The 23,497-nt window shown below is 42.6% G+C and overlaps 1 protein-coding gene across 2 annotated transcripts in view; it reads right to left on the reverse strand.

Moving 5' to 3' along the window:
* znf407 (zinc finger protein 407) overlaps nt 1–23,497 on the reverse strand; it is a 403,712-nt gene that overhangs the window by 218,586 nt on the left and 161,629 nt on the right. For both annotated transcript variants that reach the window (XM_034175400.1, XM_034175398.1), the window contains one exon: nt 20,263–20,337. In XM_034175400.1, coding sequence (XP_034031291.1) covers nt 20,263–20,337 — 75 coding nt within the window. The remainder of the gene's footprint in view (nt 1–20,262; nt 20,338–23,497) is intronic.

Raw genomic sequence — 23,497 nt, forward strand, 5'->3', positions numbered from 1 at the left:
TCACATTGTAACGATTTAAAGTCTCAAACAGAGTAGAAATTAGAAACATAGGCACTGCGCAAAAGAACCCCATTCACGATCTAGTAAAATAGACTGGAAGGTGATCAAAGAAGTCAGTCTGGGCAGTTTCAGTTCGGACTGGAGAACATTCCAATCAGAGGGAGCTGAAAACTAAAAGGCTTTCTTTCCCACTTCACTGTGGACACGAGGCACACGAAAACATGAGTTTTCATTTTATTTGGAGCCGTTTTTCCACATCGCCTGTTTGGGCTGATCATCACTATTGGAGCATTAAAAACTCTTGTTTTTGCAAATTAGCTTTTTGTCTGGCTGCATACTTGATATATTTTTGGACTTGGACTAGAAAGGCGACAAGTGGGAATCAATCCACAACCTTCTTGTCGTGAGGCAACAGTGCTAACTCTGAGGGCGGGCAGGAGCCTGGCACCCGGAGAGGGTGCACCCACAATACAAACTCCCAGAACAGATTTGAGGTACAAATAGTTGTGTTTATTTCAGGCTGAGGTTCGGTACACAGGTGGTTGGGCAGCAGAGCAGAGGTACAGACAGGGATAGGCAGAAACACAATCACATCCAGGCAGGGGTCAGAGGCACGAGCAAACACTGCTATCAGGGCTGAGGCAAACACAGAGCAAGATACTGGTACACGGCAAGACAAATCAGGACTGAATACAAGAGGGCTGGAATGTGTGCTGGAAGCAATGACGAACTGGCAAGGGACTGTGAGACTGTGAGGGTTTAAATGATGGTGGACTCATTGGTGTGAAACGAGGGACAGCTGGTGTTAACGAGGTGCACATGAGGAACAATCTGGAAAGTGGGCGTGGCTAGTGAACAAAGAGTAAACACTGTGTAAGGTGGGGAGGAACAGGGTGCATAAAGTGAAGAGATGTAGGAGAAGCAAGAGCAGGTGCCAAGAGTGAGAGTGAAAGAGAACAGAGCGGACAGAATCAAAGTGTGAGAAAAAGACAATAGCAGGTGCAGTGCTGTGGAGTGAACATAATTAACTGGGTGTGAGGAATAACAGGAAACAATGAACATAGCTACAAATGAATATAATATTTCTATGACCAGGAACTAAATTCAGACATGAACATAACAAGAACAAAGTACATGACAACTGATAAGAAAATAAACACTAAGACCAAACTGAACAGGAACTGACTAAGAAAAAAAATGACAAAACAGACCAGAAAATAAGACATAGACTAAGTGATAAACAAAACCTGATATTAAAGCACTAAAGATCATATAAGCAATGGAACAACGAAAAACAAATGATAAACAATGAAACCACAAACCGGCTGCAAAGAACTAGACAATGGCTAACATCAAAAGTAACACAGAAAAGTGACAACAAAACACACAAGAAAATAAACCATGACGAAAATAAACAACTAATAAATCAGAGCTGGGCAGAAAGAAAACAACAGAAAGGGAAGAAAAATGGGCTCAACGCCCTGATCAGGCCAAAATCATGACACGAACCGCTAAGCCACTGTGCTGCCCCCAACGTGGCACTCGTTATTTAATATTTCAGTTCAGTGTGTGGCAGTGATTCCCTCGCAGGTGTTGGCAAAGCAGACATGACGTGTCACCTGACAGCTTTATTCTTGTGCACGGAAAAGACGTCACATCTCAGCGTCTCCTCAGCAGAAACCACAGCAACACACCTCAGAGGTGATGAAACGGCTTCATATACTGTTGTGCCATTAAGGCGAAGACAATTTACTAAGTAGCACCTATGAACAGTGCAGATGGATATGATCGTTGCTCCGTAATGGATTCTACATGTTAATTCACAACTTTAGCTCCTCCGCTGCTGAATAACGCTCCGTCTGCATCTGGTACAGACGGCGTATGAAGCATGGTGGGAAAAGGGAATAGGCAACCAAGAAGAAAGGGAATTAGAGAGAGAGAGAGAGCATATGGTGCCACGCTCCCATAAACAGGTTTTATGAAAAGAACGCAACACTTATTTAATCACGGAATACCTGAGAAATCGCAAGAAGACACACACTTTGTTTTGTTATAGTTAGCTGATGAATTTATGTTTCCACCAGTTCAGCGAGGAGCCTGGTGCAGAGGCAGCGCAGCACGGACGGATACCGACAAACAACGACGACAGTCTAAGAGTCCAATTTTCACCAAAGGTGGAAATCAGTTTTCAGTCCAGACAGGATAAATGGGATGATGACCTCAAAGTCAGGGTCAAATAACGGTCAGACAGAGGTCAAAATTTAACAACGGCACCAAACTCAGATTTCTGTTTATAACACAGAACTCTGGAACTTTATGCCACACGCAGGACAGCCTGGAATCGTTTAGGAATCCTGATGATCAGACAAACAATATGGAATGACTGAAATACTTGATAAAAGGTTTGACCTCTATCTAATCCCTATTTGACCCCGACCTGGCAACATGGATACGAGCACAGCAGGCTGGTCAGTGAGATAAAGGGGCGGAGCCTGGTCAGTGGGATAAAGGCATGGTGCCTGGTCAGTGGGATAAAGAAGCGGAGCCTAATCAGTGGTATAAAGGGGTAGAGCCTAGTCAGGGCACCTGTCTGTGTGTATATATGGAATTGGGCATAACGTTTATGTTGGATACCCTTCCTGATGCATCTCCAGTTTTCCCTGAAAGAACACACAGCTACTGGTCTCCCATCAAAGTACTAACCAGGATCAAACACTCAACAGCTTACAGTATGTACTCAGAAATACTGCACGACCATTTACACTATGTGCTCAGAAATACATATTGCATGTGTGAAGAACGGACATCACTGTGTGCATGTTGAACATGAGTCACAAACATGATTATGGTGCATGTGCACACTGTCGTGGGTCTGATTGTGGTGCACGCAACTGTGGGTCACGGGGACGGCGGCGGCTCCCAGCCAGCTGTGACCTGCTGATCCAGGTGTTCAGGAAAACCACTGTTAACGGCCACGATTGATGATCTAATCAAACTGTCACCACAGCGAGCCGCTGCAGGGGGACGGTGGTGGGTGGGAGTGGGCTGAGAGCAGGTGTGGGGGGGTTGGGGGGTAGATGTCCAGAAGGCCTTGTGCATGTTTACCGTTAGACCAAATTGAGAGTGACAGTCTCAATAGTGAAAAGGCCTCTTTTCCACCCATAAGTAATGGTGGAAACAACTCCAGGACTCTTCCGGAGGATGTCACATAATCAAGACACCCCCCCCCCCCAAGGTCTGAGAGCGGGGGGGGGGGGTGTAGAGGATGGATCATGTGACAGTCTTGTACAACAAACCCCACACAAAACTTCATAAGTTTAATACGTTTACAGGAAACTGGTGAATGAAACAATTTCAGAGAAATCATTGTTAAATTTTGTTTTTAAATTCTAAGATGCAGCAAATAAGCAGAAAATCTCAACAACGTCTACAGAGTATCTCTATATCACGCTGAATTTTGGGGAGTAGAATAGACACCACCAGAAGTACATTTGGTCACATTTAAAACAGAGCTAAATCAACTCTCTCACAGTGTTAAATCAAGCTGGTCAGCTCCAGCATGTTTCATTTTAATGCAATGATGAAGTTTATTTGACCCTATTTGCAGTGGGACCAACATCAATGCAACACGAGTGTCGCTGTCGAGCTTTCTGCATGGAGCGGTGACAGGATGGAACCCAACAACCAGCTGCCTGCTTTGAACCCATCAGCGCCTCAACCTCAGTGTACACACGGAGCCATGCCAGGAAGGGGTCTCGGTGTAAAACCTGGACCAAATCCGAGGTCCTCGACTATTTGGCCATTTCACAGGATACAAAAAAAATAAAAAATAAATAATAAATAATAATAACAATAATCAGTTTTGTCAACAACACTCAAGTCAAGTCCAGTCTGGGAACATGTGCTGATGCTGCTCTTCACTGCATCCACAACCACACGGAACCGCCTTGGGTCCTGCGTGGTAACCACCCAGGCAGACAACTGGTCTATTCCCACATCTCTAAAATAACCATCTATTTGCCACAGCTTAGTGAAACGTGGGCATCCCCTTGGCCATTTCCAGCTCCTGGGGTCCTCCAGGGAAACGGACTACAAAAAGATGTAGTAGCAGTAGTCTAGTCTCTCTCAGTAACCATTCATTCCAGCAGGATCTGAGAATCCTTCTGAAACACTTTGTACTAAAGACATCCAGTCACTGACAGGTCACTGGTTACTGTCCAAGTCTCACAACCATACAGCCAGACAGGTAGCACCAGGAGCTTGAAGACTTGGGCCTCCGTTCTCCTGCAAAGGCATCAGCATCACCAAACCCCTCTGGACTCCATAAGATCTTCCCAGGCGCCTCGCGAAGGAGCCAGAGACAAGTATGTCACTGCTAAGCAACCACCACTCAAAAACCAAACATAATTCATCAGATATACTCCGGTGAAAAGTGTCCAGTTCTCATATTTGAGAAGGTGGAACCGATTAAATGTTGTCATTTTAATGTCATAATATTTGACAGCTTAATCTTGAAGTCTACATTTATTGGATTACGTCGTTTGATTCATCACACGGATCTTTCACCCTGTCGTCGTCTTCTTCCATCTCAACGTGTCTGTTGGATTTTCTCCCTTTGTGTCAAGCTTTCCTTTACTCCATCAGGCTCCGCCCCCCTCGTAATGCATCTTGTGCAGATATTTTGAAGAATGACGATATCTGTCCGTCATGTCAACTTAAAACAAATTAAGCGTTTCTATATTTAGACAAAAAGAGTTCAGGAAGTTGTCCAACTTAATCGTGGTCTTGTTGATGGCTGCCCGCTCTGCATGTGTTAATCACCTTCCCCAGGATATAACCACGACTGCCGCTCGCCCGTCCAGCGAGCATTAATTTAATCGCTGCTCAGCTAATTCATTGATTAATTGGTTCATTAGTGATGCCTGGCAACATCCATTTCTGCAGTGACAGTCTGATGTTTCAATACAGAGGAAAAACAGGCTGGCAGCAGCCCAGCTTTTTTTTTTCCCATAATCCTGCTGTGCATAATGTCCGATCCAGTGTCAGCAGTTAGCCGCACAAATGTGCGCGTAGTGCAAGCAGACAGAGCAATGGATGTGATGGTGGACTGTGTGCCGCTCGCCATTCTTGTTGTCTTGAGTGATGTCGCTTGCGTTGTGGCGGTAGCTCATGTAGCAGCTCATACTCTCTCTGCGTCCACGCTGTGTTGTTGGCTCCTCCCACTCGCTCCCCTCTGGATGCAAACTGAGATCATCAACTCGCGGGAGGCGGACGGTCTGACCAGTCGGCTAGAACTCAGGTTCTGGCCTGAGTGTCCAGCGAATCCTTTGGCTGTCGGGGGAGTGAGGCCTATTGACTACCACATGCACAGCGCCTCCTGCTGGCCTCCGCCGCACTGACATCATTCTTAAGCAAAAGAAAACTGCAATGATTGGCGAGACGGCTGGAGCTGCACGAATGAGGGAGAAGCTGCTTTTAAAAGATAAACTACAGCTCTGGAACCATTGACGGTCACATGGCTCTGACGTAATGAGTGGCATCCGAGTCCGGGACGGGTTGTTGACAAGTGACTAACATGATTATTAGTAACAGGATGTGACGGGACCCCGGCCAACCCAGCCCGGCGTTACAGAGGCCAACAACACGGATAAACAACCCCGAAAGAAACATTGCTGATGTGAGATCAGCTAGCTAATCATGCCACCATGAAGTCGCCAAAAAGTACACGGCCTCAGAGCCTTGGACGCCAAGACCTGGGCAGATTCATAATTAGCATTTTGTCACCAGCCGGCGGTAGTTCTGTGGTTTAACCAATGACGAGGGAGACCACAGGGCTGCAGGTTTTAGTATTTAAGCGTGTCAGCTTTTTTCTCTCATACACACACACACACACACACACACACACACACACACACACACACACACACACACACGCTCTGCACCACATGCTCATGACAAGTGTAGAAAAAATAAATAAATCGCTCCCGAGCGATAACACGGGCCAGCCCATAAAAACTTAATGCATCTAATTTTCCAGTAATCAAAGTTTTATAGACTGCGATGGCTTTTAAACTAACAAATTTTAATTATGGCTTAATTTTAAAACAGCAATATTAACGTGATCCCTCATTCTGCGAGTGTTCGTTCACCATGAAATATTGAGCAGGGTAAACAGCCAAGGTGGCGTCCTCCGGCAGCCAGCAAACACACAAGGTGAGCCGAGGGTTGCTTGGGTGTCGCTCGGGCCCATGCACCAACTGCACCAGCTGCTCGGACTTCTGGGAAAACGAATGGGTCTGCTGAGGAAGCACTCAGATCAGCGGCGTGCGTCAGGCATGACACTGTGGTGTTTTGTTGAGGTTTGTAGTGGAGCACAAACCTGATCGGACTTTAACTTTAGAAGAAGTAAAAATTAAACTCGACGAGAAGAGCAATCAGAAAGTGCAAGCCTTCACCGAGGATTTAAGGTTAAAAAAAAAATAGTACCCTTGGGTGTATGAGCATGTAATCAATGACAGAGTGTGTAGAAAGAATGTGACCTTTTGACCCCTTCGAATAGGTCAAGGTTAGCCATCTTTGAACTTGTCCAAAGTCTGTGTCCCAAGAATGTTCACTGTGAATTTGAAGACTGTGGCAGTAACAGGACTGGGCTTATGCTGAGCATGCACGCATGCACCGGTCACATTCGACAGTCGGTTGGTTGATCAGTCGGTTGGACGCAAAGTCAGCGCAACACCCGATGGCCATATTCTGGCCTTGAGTAACAATCTGGGATCCAGTCCTCTATGCACGTAGATCTACTTTAAAATCATCTTTATCTATCTTTGAAAATTTTAGTGAATTTTTTTCCTCATTTTCTTTAACACTGAATTTTTTCAAGACAAAATTCACAGATCTCTTTGAAAAAAAAATCTGCATATGCAGAGTGTGAATCTCTACAAACAGGTACGATTTGGTGTGGATCCGGCTGAAAATCCAGATTTTGTTCCAGAATATGGCTGCATTCCAGAAAATCTAGATTGTTTCCCAGATCGGCACCAAATTTTTACCTATTCTTAGATATTAAAACTGCACACCAAATTTTCTGGAGTATTTTCCATCACAAAAAAAAACACCTTCTTGAAGGGAAAAAGCATACACAGGTCACACTAGAGTGAAATTCTCACTTTCTTTCTGTATTATCAGCTCTTTAATTTGTGCGTTGATGTAGTGTACTTTTGTTATTGGAGTTCATTTTTTTAGTGCTTTAATTCCAGGAAAAATTCTCTATATAAAATAATAATAACAAACACTTTAGTTTTCAGGGTATAAATCACACATTAAGTTGCAGGACTTCCTAAACTAGCAAGAAAAAAAAAAAAAAAAAAAAAAAAAAACGAGTTATCCTCCAGAAAATACAGTATATCTAAACTTCTTTTCTTTTTTAAGGATCTGAGCATTATTTTTTAAGACATTCAAGAACATGCTGAAAAATGTCTACTTTGTAATTTTTAAAAAGTGAAAAACAGAACAAAATTCCTGGGTCCGCTGCTTTAACCAGATCTGTTCCAAAGCGTACCGGGTTCGGTCTTGGTTGATGCCCCGCCCCTCCTCAAAGTCTGAGGGAAGTCGTTTTTACGGAATCCTGCTGACAGGAACAAATGGCACTGAAAACATAGAACCTCCTTAGCAGAGATAATAAAACATCAAATATCTGTTTCAGTTCATATTTAGTTGCCCCCCCCCCGATGCAGCTTTTGGGTGGGCGGAGACTCGGCCCGCCGCCCAACACCGAGCCAGAAAGACAAAGTGCTGAGACATGCAGATAGGAGAGGAGAGGAAAAAGAAAGATTAAAGAGCAGATTCATTATCAATAATTAAGGCTGATGAATTAGGGGCTGCCTTTATCTCGCTCACACGCCCACACACTGAGCACACGTACTGGCGGGAGGTTTTGTGCAGCTTGACCCCGGCCTGCTCTGTGTGGTCCATACTGCCACCACGCTGGTTCCAGGCACGGTTCTTCTGCCCCCTCGCCCCCGTCCACGCAGAACAGTCCAGGACTCTCGGTGCTGCAGCAATATGGCTGCGTTGCAGTGCATGCTGGGATGCGGCTGCAAGCCCAAAGCCTGGCTCTGCGGTGTCAGATGCCCTCTGCTGCCACCTGCCAGTAACATAACTGACCGCAGCAATACGTGAGTTTGTGCTGTAATGAGGCGGGATACGTATTAGCGCCGCTGCAGAAGTCTTGTGATCACCGTTTTCAGCAAGCTATCTTAAGAATGCCTCATCTGATTTTAATCAAACTTGGTGGGTCCATTAGACACATGGAGGGGAAGAACTGATTTGATTTAGGTTAGGATCGGTCAAAGGTCATGGTTGAATTTCCAGCCTCATGTTAATTTGTGGAACCAGAGCATCAGTGACACAGCGTTCATACAGGTTTATTCTCCAAACTATTCCCTCAAAGTATGCAGCTGAAGAAAATGACGGTGTTTTCTATGAACTGTGGGACGACAAATGCTTCTTCATGACATCAGCTCATTAGACCGCTGGTCCAGACGAGCCAAACAAAAATGGGCAGTTTTATGGAAATGAGTTCAGATATTTGACTGTAAGTGACCCTGACTGTTTAAAAGCCAATTTAGATTTTCTCTATGGGCCTGAAGCTTTGAACTGTGGATGTAAAATCGCTGTGATCGCTGCACAATTTTAAAGAATTTTAGTCTTTTTTATGGTGCAGCTGAAGCAAAGACACATCTCGCTGCTCAGTTCCAGAAGTTGTCATTTTTACACCTCGTGCTCACGTGGGCATGCTGCTTTAGCAGCTTCACAACACACGTACACTCTGCCTGCACATATCATCCATCAACTGCAACAGTGTAAATTACAAAACAGCACATTATGGCCACTGTATACACGGAAAAAAGGGAGCAGCAGGTAGAAACAAAAAACGAATTTATGAGAGAGATGTTTTTTGCTTTTACTCTCTCTCTCTCAATATCTCAGAAACAGGCAGCATTATACTATTAAAAGACACCAAACAAAGTGAACTGAAAAGAAAAAAAAAAAAAATCAAACTAAACAGTACTCATGGCAAAAAACAACACAAAAGGATACCTCACTTTGGTGTCTGCCTCCCCGCCAGGGAGCACTGGTGTCCACTGGTACGCTCTTAACAATAGGTCAGTTAATAATCTAGAAACTTTTTGTTACAGTGCTTTGTGCCTGGATGTCCAGCTTAAAGGCAAAAAAAAAAACGCCCATGAATATTGACGACGGCAAACCCACGCTTTGTTGAGAACAGCACCAAGCTTTCCTGCCACTTAAACAGCAAAGAGCCAAACTCCAGATGTGCCCGTATGGACAACATCTGCCATCAAGGTAGGGCTCAGTGTTCTTACAGGCCATAACACAAAATATATGCAATTTAGTAAAAAATGAAATAAACTCTGGATCCCTGGAAAGAGTTACAGGAGGTGGCCGAGGATAGGGAAGTGAGGGATGAGCTGCTAGGTCTGTTGCCACCTCGACCCAGACACAAATAAGCAGCAGAAAATGAATGAATGAATAATTTAAACTAATTATTTCAGGCCAAAATCCACTTTAGCTGTTAAAATTGGTGCTGATCGTTTCCGTCACGGCGTCGGTTGTCACACACCTCCACCACATGAACCTTGCTGCTTCTGGATGCATGTTCGCGCCATTTCCCCTGGTTTTCTGCTTTTTCTTTTTGACAGAATTCACTCAGTCACTGTAACCAGTAATCATGCTGAGGTTCCACAAACCCTCCACCAAACTCTGCACACATTTACACAATTTAACACCTTAAAAAAAAACCACCTTAAAAATGAAACATAAAAACACGTCTCCGTCTTCTGGGTTTTGTGCATTTTATAGAAGCGCACGTCCCCTGTGGGTTTTTCCAGCACTTCAGTTTGAAGAGTGATGAGTGAATTAGTTGGAGGAGTTTATTATTACAGGCGTGTAAATGGCGAGCGTTTTAATAATTACCAATGAAAACACGTCTGTGAGGCAGGTCAGTTGTGGTTTGGAGCCCTGTTTTTGAAGAACTCATTACATGCAATTGAGGCGAGGTCACTGCTGCCAATCCCGGCCTGCAGCCCCGCCCTGGTCACGACAGTGTTGCTTTAGGTGTCTGCAGACACACAGGTCGTGAACACACAACCTCACACACCCACCGAGGGGACGAGGCAGACGACCGAAAACACACACAGGCATTTCTGTACGACAGACGAGAAGAATATGAAAATATGTCACAATAAAAGTATTTTATAATGAAGTAAGCAACAAGTCTTTACTTTGAAAGTGGAAACGGGCTTAGAACTGGTCCAACATGTGGACTGAATTATGGTATAAATGTGCCAGTTGCTCTCTGGAGCTTGTTTTACCAAAGCAACAAAATTTGCACTTCAACTGAAAAATAAGTTCACAGTGGCCTAAATCTAAATATTGAATCAGGGATGTTTTTAACTCTATAGAGATATTCTGTGACTTAGTCATCATCATCATCACTAATATACTGATAAAGGATTGTCAGTGAAAAACTGTTGATCCAAATGTTTGCATACTGGGTCAAGGTCACCCATCACTTGCTGGCTGTGTTGAAAGAACAGGTTTTGTTTCTCTGAGTCCAAGACAAAACCTCTGATTGTTTTCCACACTAACTGAAGGCTGCGTCTGTATTATGGATTTGTTTTAGTGAGGCAGGCGTCCTTACGACGCCTCTGAGGGTTGTTAGGATCAGAAGACTCTGTGCTTGATGTTTGTATGCACGTCTGTTAGGAGTCTCTCCAGATATATCTGTTAATGTGCTTAAAATGCAATTAAATCTTTCTCTCTGCGTCGTACACTGAGTCCTGGTGGTCCTTGCTTGACAGTCGCATCTGACATCCTCACAAAAATACCACAAGGATTTTCAAGACAAAAATGTGCTGTAAAATGTGACAAGTTAGAAATGGTAAAATTACAACAGATATTTGGACAAATGAAAACAAATAGCCAGAAATTTAAAACACAAACAATAATAACAATTTGTTAATAACACTTAATAATTCAGTAAATAGTCATGTGTTTGTGTATATATATATATATACACAAACACACAGTAGTGTTCACAATAATAGTAGTGTGGCATTCAGTCAGTGAGTTCGTCAATTTTGTGGAACAAACAGGTGTGAATCAGGTGTCGCCTATTTAAGGATGAAGCCAGCACCTGTTGAACATGCTTTTCTCTTTGAAAGCCTGAGGAAAATGGGACGTTCAAGACATTGTTCAGAAGAACAGCGTAGTTTGATTAAAAAGTTGATTGGAGAGGGGAAAACTTATACGCAGGTGCAAAAAATTATAGGCTGTTCATCTACAATGATCTCCAATGCTTTAAAATGGACAAAAAAAAAAGAAGCCAGAGACGCGTAGAAGAAAACGGAAAACCATCAAAATGGATAGAAGAATAACCAGAATGGCAAAGGCTCACCCATTGATCAGCTCCAGGATGATCAAAGACAGTCTGGAGTTACCTGTAATTGCTGTGACAGTTAGAAGACGCCTGTGTGAAGCTAATTTATTTGCAAGAATCCCCCACAAAGTCCCTCTGTTAAATAAAAGACATGTGCAGAAGAGGTTACAATTTGCCAAAGAACACATCAACTGGCCTAAAGAGAAATGGAGGAATATTTTGTGGACTGATGAGAGTAAAATTGTTCTTTCTGGGTCCAAGGGCCACAGACAGTTTGTGACACGACCCCCAAACTCTGAATTCAAGCCACAGTTCACAGTGAAGACAGTGAAGCATGGTGGTGCAAGCATCATGATATGGGCATGTTTCTCCTACTATGGTGTTGGGCCTATATATCGCATACCAGGTATCATGGATCAGTTTGGATATGTCAAAATACTTGAAGAGGTCATGTTGCCTTATGCTGAAGAGGACATGCCCTTGAAATTGGTGTTTCAACAAGACAATGACCCCAAGCACACTAGTAAACCAGCAAAATCTTGGTTCCAAACCAACAAAATTAATGCCTCGCAGATGTGAAGAAATCATGAAAAACTGTGGTTATACAACTAAATATTATTTTAGTGATTCACAGGATTGCTAAAAACGCAGTTTGAACCTAACAGTTTTGAGTTTGTAGCATCAACAGCAGATGCTACTATTATTGTGAACACCCACTTTTCTACTTTTTTTTTTTTACTAATAGCCCAATTTCATAGCCTTAAGAGTGTGCATATCATGAATGCTTGGACTTGTTGGATTTGTGAGAATCTACTGAATCTACTGGTACCTTGTTTCCCATGTAACAATAATATTATAATTATAATAATAATTATATATATATATATATATATATATATTCTCATTCTTGCACAGTAACTCAGTTTTTGAAAACTGCCTCCTCCAGACAGATTTACTGTACAGCTCTGTACTGTTTGTATTTCTTAAAGATTGATAAAAATTAAATCCAAAACATAATTAGTGACTTGGAAATGTTCATGTATCCACCTCATGACTCGTCTAAAAACAAAAACTGGCTGTAAAAGTGATGATTTACAGTAAATTAATCAAAGTGTGCCAATAACTGTGTCCATCATACATTTTATGTCAGGATTTTTTCTTTCACCTCACGAAAACATTTTCTATTGTTCTTGTTGCCAAATAACTTTGGACATTTTTAAAAATATTTTTTGATTAAACAAAATTGTTTTGCTCGCATTTTTTTCTGACCATATATTAAAATGTGTACATAAAATATAGGGGGAGCAACAATTTTGTTCACGTGTGCATATACTGAAAAATCACACGTAAATAGAGCCCAGTTTTCATATTGATCATCAATAAAGTTGAAATTCATCACCTGTTTAATTTTTTTATGAATATTGATCAGGTTTTCATCATTTTTAATGCTTTTATGATACATTAAATGTGCCTAACCAGTACTGTGTGTGTATATTAAAGCACACACGTGCACGCAGACAAAAGGACAAAAAGGCCTCATGTCCACTTAGTTCCTGCAGTGAAGTGTGGCAGTGTGACGGAGACAAAGACCCAGTTGTGTCACTTTATAACAGTTCATCTCTCTCTCTCTCTCTCTCACTCTCACTCTCTCTCAAGATGGCAGATTGTTGGAGTCTGTCATCCCCCCCCCCACCGATTCCTCGCCCCTCTTGTTCCCACCGGGGGTTAAGACGATATATGAGGGGCTAAAATTAGTCTTATTTTGAATTCTCTCTGTCTGCGGTGGCCCGCCACGCACCTCCTCCTAATGAGCCGCCGCTCATGTTAAACACGCACAAACGTGGACATGTTTTGACTTGAAGTCAACGTGTCCTCGTGCTGTTTGTGCAGCTTCATCAGGATCATCCACGTTTCCTCCAAAGTCGAAATGAGTGCACATTAAACCGAAAGCAAACTTTACCTGACAAGACCAAATAAATAAATGAATAAAAAAGGTTTTCAACCAAAAACCAAGTAGAGCTTTTGGCTTCTGCTGCCACAGTCGCTGCAGGATGGACAGCAACATTTTTTTGACATCTCCTCCAGTACGTTGTCAAATGTTCTGTAGTTTTTATTATATATTTGGTGCTATATTTTAAGAATCAGGAATACGGTCATTGTCACTTTCCTCATGTTGGAGTACATCCCTGGACACTCTCTTCGTATCTGGCAGGACGAGTGAAATGAGGTCAGACTTCAGGAGTTCAGCAAAGAAATTTTATTTGGATCCACTCAAAACATCTGCCATCACTGACTGCAGGCTCGGCCCAACTGATTTCTCCATGTTTGGTTCATTAGTTTTTGAATAATCCCTCAACCAAAACCCCACCCCATCCTAAAAAAACAACAAAAAAAAACCCCTAACCAACACTCATTCAGGGATGTAATTACAGATAATTATAACATTTTCAAGAACAGCCAATAAGAACGACGGCCCACTTTGAAATCTGTAAATCTTGTGCGGCACACGATCCAGAATTTTATTGTGACACATGAGGCTAAGAATATTATACATATATATATATATATATATATATATATATATATATAAACTAGGTGAAACGAGGTCAAATAAATAAAGAACAACATGCAAAAAATGCCCCTTGAGACAAAAAAATTAGTCACTTTTTCTGTACTATCATCTCTTTAATTTGTGATTTTTGAGTATTTTTGTTGTGTACTATTTTTTACTGGGATTGTTTATTTTATCATTTGAGTTTACTTTGTTTAGTGCTTTGATTCCTGGGAAAGTCAAACATAAATAAATATTCTAATTACAATTATTACTAACAAACTTGTGATTTTTCTGTATACAAGTCTTACTGGAGTGCAAGTTAGAGGGCCTCCAAAACTAGTAATATACACACACACTCAATCTCTATTAACATTTAAAATATAATCACAACTATTTTGGGGGAATTCAAAACTTTTAACTATGTATTTATTTTAAATGATGTCACCTGCAGCCATTATTATTTCCAGTGTCATGAAGTAATGCTTTAAGAGGTGCGGTTTATGAGTCTTTTATGACATCACAAATATCCTGATATTTGTGATGTCATAAAGCAATAATACCAATAAATGAGATGTAAGACATCTCACAATGTTGAAGAAATAGCTTTAAAAGGTCTTAAGGTCTAAAAGGTCTTTAAAAGTTTAAAACTACCAAACACGTCCTCGACCTGAAGGACAAACACCAGGCGAGGCTGAACGTGTAACCTTTGCTCTCCTTTGCTGACTGGCCGAGGTAACAAGAGTAATAATACCTTATTTTGAATGGTAGCACAAAAAGACAATGAGAGCCTTCGTTTGAAAGGACCAACCTTTTAGAAAGCAGACAGATACCCACCCAAAAATACGGTGGCGTTTGAAGCCCCAGACGGATTGGGCTAAGTGGAGCCTGGTGTTACCTACAGCTAGTCAGGCCTCTTCCCCTTTCTGCTCCTCCTCCTCCCCTCCTTTGACTAACAGATCTCCCCAGTGTTCTAAAAATACCAGGTGAACAGGGCCTCGGAGATGGTGATGAAACTGCCTCTCTGACACTGTCCCACTGCAATCCATCTCGCCACCGCCTGCCAGCCAGCATATGTTTGCAATTGGCTCCCCCCCCCCCCCCCCCCAACTGGTCCCCAGTTGCCGGTTCACAAACCCCTACACACACACACACACACACACACACACACACACACACACACACACACACACACACACACACACACACACACACACACACTTCCCCATCCTTTCCCTCTCACTGTCTCTTCCTCCCTCAGTCGCCGTTCCAGACTCCAGGTCTCAGCTTTCAAAAGCGGTGCAGTTATCAATCACCGAGCCTGCTCTGTCGTGTCCGACCAAACCCACACATTCGCACATACGCTTTCTGTCTTTTCCATTTCTGTCTTGCTTTCGTCTCCCTGCTCCGCCTATCTCTTTGTCATCTCACCTCTCCTCCTCCATCCTCCTCCTTTCTCCTCTTCCGTCCTCTGCCTCCTCTCCTTACACTTGCCCAAATTTGTTCCACTTAATAAGCCCTCCCCAATGACCTTGTGCTAATTAAGCTGCACTGTGTTGGAAATATGACGGTTAATTAATGATGAGATAAATTCTGTCTGCAGGACTGTCAGAAAAATGATGACACTGTGTTTTACAGGTTTAAATAGAACAAACCTTGTGGCCGTCCTTCCTCTGAGTGCATGTGAAAGGGGGCGTGCACGAGCGCGCGTGCATATGTTTAAAGGTGTGAGAGCGAACGCAGTATAAAGGCCGTGGTGGAGGATGGTCTCCTGACAGCATCTCTGATGTAACGTGCACTGACAGGTGACTACAGACAAACTTTGGAAGGTTTGAACTCCAACTCTCTTAAATCTATAATTTGACTAAAGCATCACACACGTGATGTTAGCGTGCTGTGCGGCACTGTGCTTTGTGTCTGAACACGGCAGCGGCTGCTGCTGTTGTTGTTTTTGGCAAAAAAAAGCACTGAGCTAAACCCTATCAGGTATCACGCCGACCTGAGGCTCCGTCCTGTGTGGATATGTGCTGGTTCTCTGTGACCTCGGCCGCATCACCACCTTTTAATAGACAAAAAAAAACAAAAACCGTGAACACAAATGGTGTAGGGGAGCACAAATGTGACGCAAGGACAGATAGGAGCGGCCTGGTCACAAAAACACAAACATCAAACATTTTCAGTCCTTGAATCAAAAACGGGTGACTTCAGTGGGATTTCCTCAAAACAGTCCATCTAGGAGACACTCCTGGAGGACTACGCCTACAAAGCCTGAGCTTTATGTCAACCCTTGATGTCACTGAAGTCAGAGTTCTGACACACGTTAGCCTCGGGACAGTAGAAACAACGCAGAAAACTGCATCTCAATATCTTATGTAGTTCCTCAGTTATGATCATTCATGTACTTTACATGACGATTGATTTAATCTTGACCTTAGACCTATGACCTCATCATGACATGTCGTCAGAAGACAGCCCACTGCGTTTCTTCACCAAGTTTGCCTGATATTAAGGGATTCCAAAAAGGTATAGTTTGGACCAGCTATATGACTGAATGTTTGTACAGGGGTCAAAAGGTCAAGTTGCTCAAAATCTGGTAAAAAGTGATGTCAATTAGATTAGATTAGATAGAACTTTATTGATCCCTTGGGAAGACTCCCTCAGGGAAATTGAGGTTCCAGCAGCATTGTATAGCAGCACACAGGGTAAGAAGCACACAGACTATCAAAAGTGAAAGCAAAAATAAAAAGTTTGCAAATATAAATATTAACACAAAATATAAATACCAGACATATTGATCAATGCTGGTTTACTGGCTACTACTGTTCCTCTCATTCCCGACCTCTGTCTTCCTGTTACTCGTCCTATTGGTTATTGGTTGAGTTATTGGGACTCTACAAAGGAGTAGTTTGTGTTATCTGTCATGGTTAGTCAGGGTTCTGGCCCCGAGGCCTACTGGACTGTGTAGGAACAGATCAGCTATGACATTTTTGCCATGTGTAGCGTTTCTCTGAATATGATCCAACACTCAGGTGTCTCATTTCTGAGGAACACTCAAACACTCAGCGTCCGCCCCACGTTCCACCTGCCTGCAGCAGATAGATGGCTACGTTCGGACGTGGGGATAGACCAGTTGTTCCGTAGTGTGATACAAGGCATCAGCATGTACGTCCACACCTAATGTTCCTCTTACGATTCTAAGAGTTTGGCGATTCTCAAGAGTATAAAAAAAGCAGTGGTTTTCGTACAAAACAAAGGTGACGGTTCAGCCCACGTGGAGATGTGCACCCTGTGAGGACACTGTCTTATAAAGTTACGCCACAGTCAGTGGTCAAACTAAATTTACCTGCCAAACCTGACTGGCAGACTTGACGCATGTTAGACAAGCATGTTTGAGACTAGGAGGTCATAGTTTCCAACAGGTGTAAGAAACACCTGTCCTACAAGGACGAGGTCAAGCAGGACACACAGCAGGTCAGTCACAATCACAATAACGTAGATGAATCCCGGACTTGAAGCAGTTACAGATGTGAGAATGTTTTTTGTCTAATCTAGATGAACAGCTGATGGCAGGAATTTAACTGATAATGTCTAAGAGACGGAGACATGTCTGTGCGGGACGCCTACGTCTACATTTGAAGCCACTCGTCATATCTAATACCACATGTTGTCAAAAGTGTCAATTTGGTTGAGGAGAAATGAAAAGGCGGGTCTGTTTCTATTTTAGCGGCACGCTTGACAGATTGAGAGATGTTTAACATCTCGTTTGGGCTTGTCAAAGTCGGGGGGGGGGCTCAAATCTCATCATCTCTGGTTTCCACAGACAAGCTGACGGCAGGGCTCCGGCTGTGAACGACAGGGCCAAGCAAGAGACGTTCCACGCAGACAGGAACACACACAAATCCACAAAAAAACTGGGATCGACTTAAATCAAGAGGGAGGGTAGAAAGCAAGAGAACGGAAGGAGACAGATGAAGTCTGACAGAAAAAAAGGGACGTATGAGACAAAATGAGCGAAAGCCATTTAACTCATCAGGGGAACTGAAGAATTCAGTTTAAATTTTTAACTTGAAATGAAAATGGAGGGGACTTTTTACTTGAAGAACTACGGCCCAAGTCTTTAGGGTCCTGGTTCTGCTTTTCCTGCTGTATGGTTGTGAGACTTGGACCCTGAACAGTGGCCTGAATGCATCGAGTGGATGTCGTTGACACGAGGCCTCCTGGACACCACTGGAATGACCTTGTATCAAAGGAGCTACTTCTTGACAGCAGAACTTGTCACATTTTGGTCATGTGACGTGTTTCTGTCGACATGATCCAGCACACTGGTGCCTCAGTGTTGAGGATCCCAGTTTCTGGAGAAGGCCGAGGGGACGCCCGCGTTTCACCTGGCTGCAGCAGAGAGGTGGGGATGGACCGGTTGTCTGCATGAGTAGTTGCCTTCCAGGACCTGGGGTGCTTGATGATGGAGTTCTGGAGCAACGTGCAACACCAGCACATGATCCCAGACTTCACTTGGTATCTAATTATTATAAAATATCCATTTCTCTGGTATAGGGGAAGCTGGGACACAGTGGGTCAGAAATGTTGTTTTGTGGCAGCATCAACACATTATGCACAGGTTGAGGTCATTCTACTGTGGATTTAATACAGCAAGTTATTGTTTATAAGGCTGTGTTATTTATGTCTCCCCAAGTGGAATTTACAGGTGTTTAAAATGTATTTTAAAATGTTTGATTCACTGTGCCCTGGACACTAATTCACGGGGCACCGCAAATCAACTTAGAACATAATGAAAAACATATGATTATAAAGATTTCTTCAAAATTATTAAATATATGTTGATGCATATACAAACTATAATCCAGCAAACCAGCTATGTGATGTTTGAGTGTCTTATATAGTGACATAAGACCTTTAGAAACTATTATAAATACAACTGTCATCATTTCTGTTGAAACGTGAAAACGGTTTTTATATAAAAAATTATAGAAATAATTCATGGAAAAATAAATGTATAAGCTTCAACAAGTAACATTTGTCATCCACGTGATACTGGGGCTTAGTAAATCACTTTCTAGACTGATTCACTGTGGCGCGGGTGCATGTGACACACACGAGTCATGTTATCAAATAGCTGGTAGTCTGGAGAAGACATAACACATGCTCATCAGTTGGACGGGGTCGTCTTCTAACTAAGAACAAGTTTTAATAAATACAAAGACAATGACATCCACAAAATGTACTTTTGATCGGAAAAAACTGATTTCACTTGCCACTTAGTTTTAGCCTTAATGTATCCAAAAACAACAAAACACTAATTTATAAGGGGGATGTCTTTATGCATAAAAATATGGCAAAACTGCTGCAAATATATATGTAGTTTTGCAGATAGAGCTACTGATTCACTGTGCCCCGGTTTCCCCTAGTGCATTTTTTTTTGGGGGGGGGGGGGGATTACCACAGCAGATCTAGTGTGTTTGCTATGAAATAACATGCAGACAACATGAAAGAGGAAGCGCCTGCACAAGGTTCAAAGTGCCTGCCGCATTTGATGGAAAGCAGAAACTCTGAATTTCTGATTTACAACTTGGAAAAATACATCTAATAGATTTAAGATAAAACTTTAGTCTCCCTGGTGAATGATTTTGGCAGAACAAGTAAAAATGTTGTAACTGTATCCAACATGAGTATCGACAACGGACACAGCAGACCTGTGTGAGTGTTGTCATAATAGTCCAGCAGGTATCCAGCAAAAACTTTGTTTTTAATCCAGAGTTCTTCCCGACAGGATCTGTGGTGGCCGATGTTTATTATCTGTGTCCATTGTGCTCTTTTATGTAATTTTCTGGGTACATTCTGCCACAATCAAAGACCTACTGCATTGTTTCGACTCCACAATGCCACCTTGTTAGTGGATTAGTCTCACTTTGACAAAATCCTTTATTGTTTATAGATAAGACAAATTTTGAGCATATTGGCAACATAAGGTCATGAATCCTCATTGTGACTTCAATCCTAAAAAACATCTCAAAACAAATACAGCTTTCAAAGTCAAAAAAGACACCAGAACCCCAAATACTGTAATTTGTACTATTTCAAGTGTCAGAGTCATTCTTTTAAACATATTAAAATTCATTCAAACGAGTGGCCATGTGTACATTTTTATGTTTCTTTAATGCATCAATGAATGGAATGTTCTACAGAAAATAAATCTTTTTAAGACAGTGTTGGACTGACATGTATCTTACTGTACCTCTCTTTAGGTTGTCCCAGTCCGTGTTTTCCCAGCAGATGAGTGCTGAGGTGTTTCTTCATCACAAACTCCCACCTACAAGACAGAGAGACAATAAAGAGTTTAAGGATTTGACCCACTCGGGTTACTGCCATATACTCTTTTCTCCTGCATTTCCATTTTCACTTCATCTGAAATGTAAATTCATTTACATACAGTTATCATGTGATGTTTTCGTGTACCTCGTGTCTGCTCTGAAGCGGGAAAGAAAGCCTTTAGTTTTTCAGCTCCCGCTGATTGGAACGTTCTTCAATCCGAGCTGAAACTGCCCAGACTGAATTCCTTGAACACCTTCTGGTCTATTTTACGAGATCACGAATGTGGTTCTTTTGTGCAATGCCTATGTTTCTAAATTTTAATCTGTTTGAGACTTTACATCGTTACAATGTTAATATGACCAAGTTGATCCAGCATTCTCCTGTTGATGGTAACCTGTCCACTAGGACGTGTGCTGCTGCCTTTCTTGGCCAGGTCACCCTTATAAAAGAGGTTTTGATCTCAATGGAATTCTATGTGGTTAAATAAAGGTTGTTATTATTATCATGTCAGCTCAGATCTGTGAGCCTGGACTGGTTGATGCATCTGCCACGCTCAAAAACAACATGGTTTCCTTACAGCTAAGCAACCAGGTAGACCAGCGGTCAGTCCCCTCCGAGTGCACCTCAGATCAGTTTACCAGAGTAACTTTTTGTTTGCTGCAAAGTCATTCCTGTGCTACCCAAGAGTTCTCCACAGAAACCTCAACATCCAGTTGACCTTTTGTCAATGCAACGAGTCCGAGTCCCACAACCATGCAGTCAGAATGGAAGCACCAGAACATTAAGGATTTGGACATTAGTTCTCTTGTAAAGATATCAGCATCACCAAACACCTGTATCCAGAGACCTCATGACTCCTAAAGCTTTTCCTAGAGGTCTCTCAAACCCACAGACCTCGTTCCCTGGGACATAAGAATCTCTGCTGAGACAAGTGAATCCCTCAACAAGTTCTAAGACTTTCGACCCACACAGAAACACTTCTGACGGCCGAGTCCAGGAAGTAATTAAGTATCTGAATTTTCCTTTTAATCCAAGAACACCACAATCCTAAACGCTATAAAAGGTCACTCAGGTTGTCCAGGTGCTACAATCAGGGCAAACGTGGATTCCACAAAGATCACAACATCGTCTTCAAAGTCAAAGTCAGTGAAACATTTTTTTTTGCAACAAAGGCACCCAACTCTTTGGACTCCACAGCCTAAATCTAAAACCCAGTCCAGAGAAGGATGAACATGTTCCCAAGGAACACCATTTCTTGTCTTTCTGATGCCTGATTCTGTTTTTTCTCTGTTTAAGGTGCAGCTCCATCCAGAGATGGGTGTGGTATTTGTGTTGGAGACCCTCCTGTCCTGTGCACCGGCAACATTTCCTGTATATTCGTTTTGTGAATTGTTCTGTAATTTGTGTCTGTATCATGGCCCAAGCAGAGGGTCACCCCTTTGAGTCTGGTCTGCTTGAGGTTTCCTCCTCAGAGGGAGTTTTTCCTTACCACTGCTGCTCTGGGGGTTAATAAGGTTAGACCTTACTTGTGTGAAGCGCCTTGAGGCAACTCTGTTGTGATTTGGCGTTATATAAATAAATTGAAATTAAAATTGAAAAATTAAAATTGAAATTCACTTTGAAGCCATCAGCGACTCGGCCTACACTCAGCAGAGAACTCACAGGACCTATGTGCTTCTGATGTTCAGCTGCTCGCTGGAGATCCCACATGTTCTCAGGGTGTCCCACAAAACAGCTGACTCCACCAAATCAAATGTTTTGGGAAAAATCAACATAAGATTAAAAAAAAAGTCCAATGGACAATCATGTTCTCACTGAACTGGGGCGTGTTCGATGGCCAACTTATCGAGTATGAAATCAGAATGCTGTGTTTGGTGAGAAGCAAGCAGCTGGTACTGAATCCTACTGAGAATTACCTCTGCAAGTACAATATTTTCTGGACTATACATCATGGTTTAGTTTTTGTTTTTTCTAGTCCTGTGGCTCTCGTCCAGTGAGTCTGATAGACTGAAAAAACACACGTTTGTCATTAATAATAATTATTATAATAACTATTTGTATTGGACTTTCTCAAGAATCAAATCAATAAACAAAATAAACTCCAATAATAAAAGAATATATGCCAACAATAATATTCACATGACAACAATGGAGAAAAATCCCAAATTAAAGATCTGATAATACAGAAAAAAAGGGGGTGAATTATACTCCAGTGCCAGATATTTATGGAGTTTCCTCTTTTTTGAGGGCTGTTTTGACTTATAGTTTGGAAAATACATTATCTTGTTGGAAATAGAAAGCAGTGTAACTGCAGCTGTTACAATCCAGACAATCACCCCTCCCCTTCCACAGAGGGAATCTTGGGACATCTCAGAAGAAGCAAAAACAATAAACAACTGAAATGAACCAAGTGCCGTTCTAACGCTCAATCCCGCTTCAACGATATTTCCAGTCCATCAGTGTTGGAAACAGTATCTACTTGGTGTCTTCCACCTTTTCTGCAAATGCAAATTTATTTTTAAGCAAAAGAGGGACCATCTGCCCGTGTGTCCTCTACTGTCTCTCAGTGTTAAGCACTATTCCCAGAATCTGAGACGCTCCCCTAAAAAACCCGTCTGACAGTGAGACTCCAGTGTTGTAGAAATCAGCCTCGGTGAACAGTCTGAATGCAAAACAGACACTAATGTGAAAGGAGTCACGTCTGGGAGTCAGCGCCACAGAGCCGCCCTGGGTCACGGATGGCAACCACCCAGACAGACAACCGATAAACAACTGAACAACAAGCACCTCATTGATTACGCAGTAGAGGAATTGAACGAGTGCCACACGTGCACACAGTTACAGGAACTCGGATGTGAATGCACGCACGCTGTTCAGTAGCACGCACAGTTAAAAATACCTGGGTGCTGTATTTGAGCGGTGACCGCAGCGTCCGGGCCGTGACGAGGGCCCTGAGTTTACCGTGTCTCCTAACAACATGTGAAGGCATAATGAATGGGTGACAGGACTAACCACTCAGACATCCGAGACGCTTCACCACTATTTTCATCCTCTGGCCTTTTCATTTAGCACCCATCACTTCCCATTATTGTGCCACAGAGAGACAATGACCACATCTGAGAGCCGAGGACGGAGCTACATGAAAGAGGGTGATGGAG

This window comes from Thalassophryne amazonica, chromosome 7, assembly GCF_902500255.1.
Source record: "Thalassophryne amazonica chromosome 7, fThaAma1.1, whole genome shotgun sequence".
Classification (NCBI taxonomy): Eukaryota; Metazoa; Chordata; class Actinopteri; order Batrachoidiformes; family Batrachoididae; genus Thalassophryne; species Thalassophryne amazonica.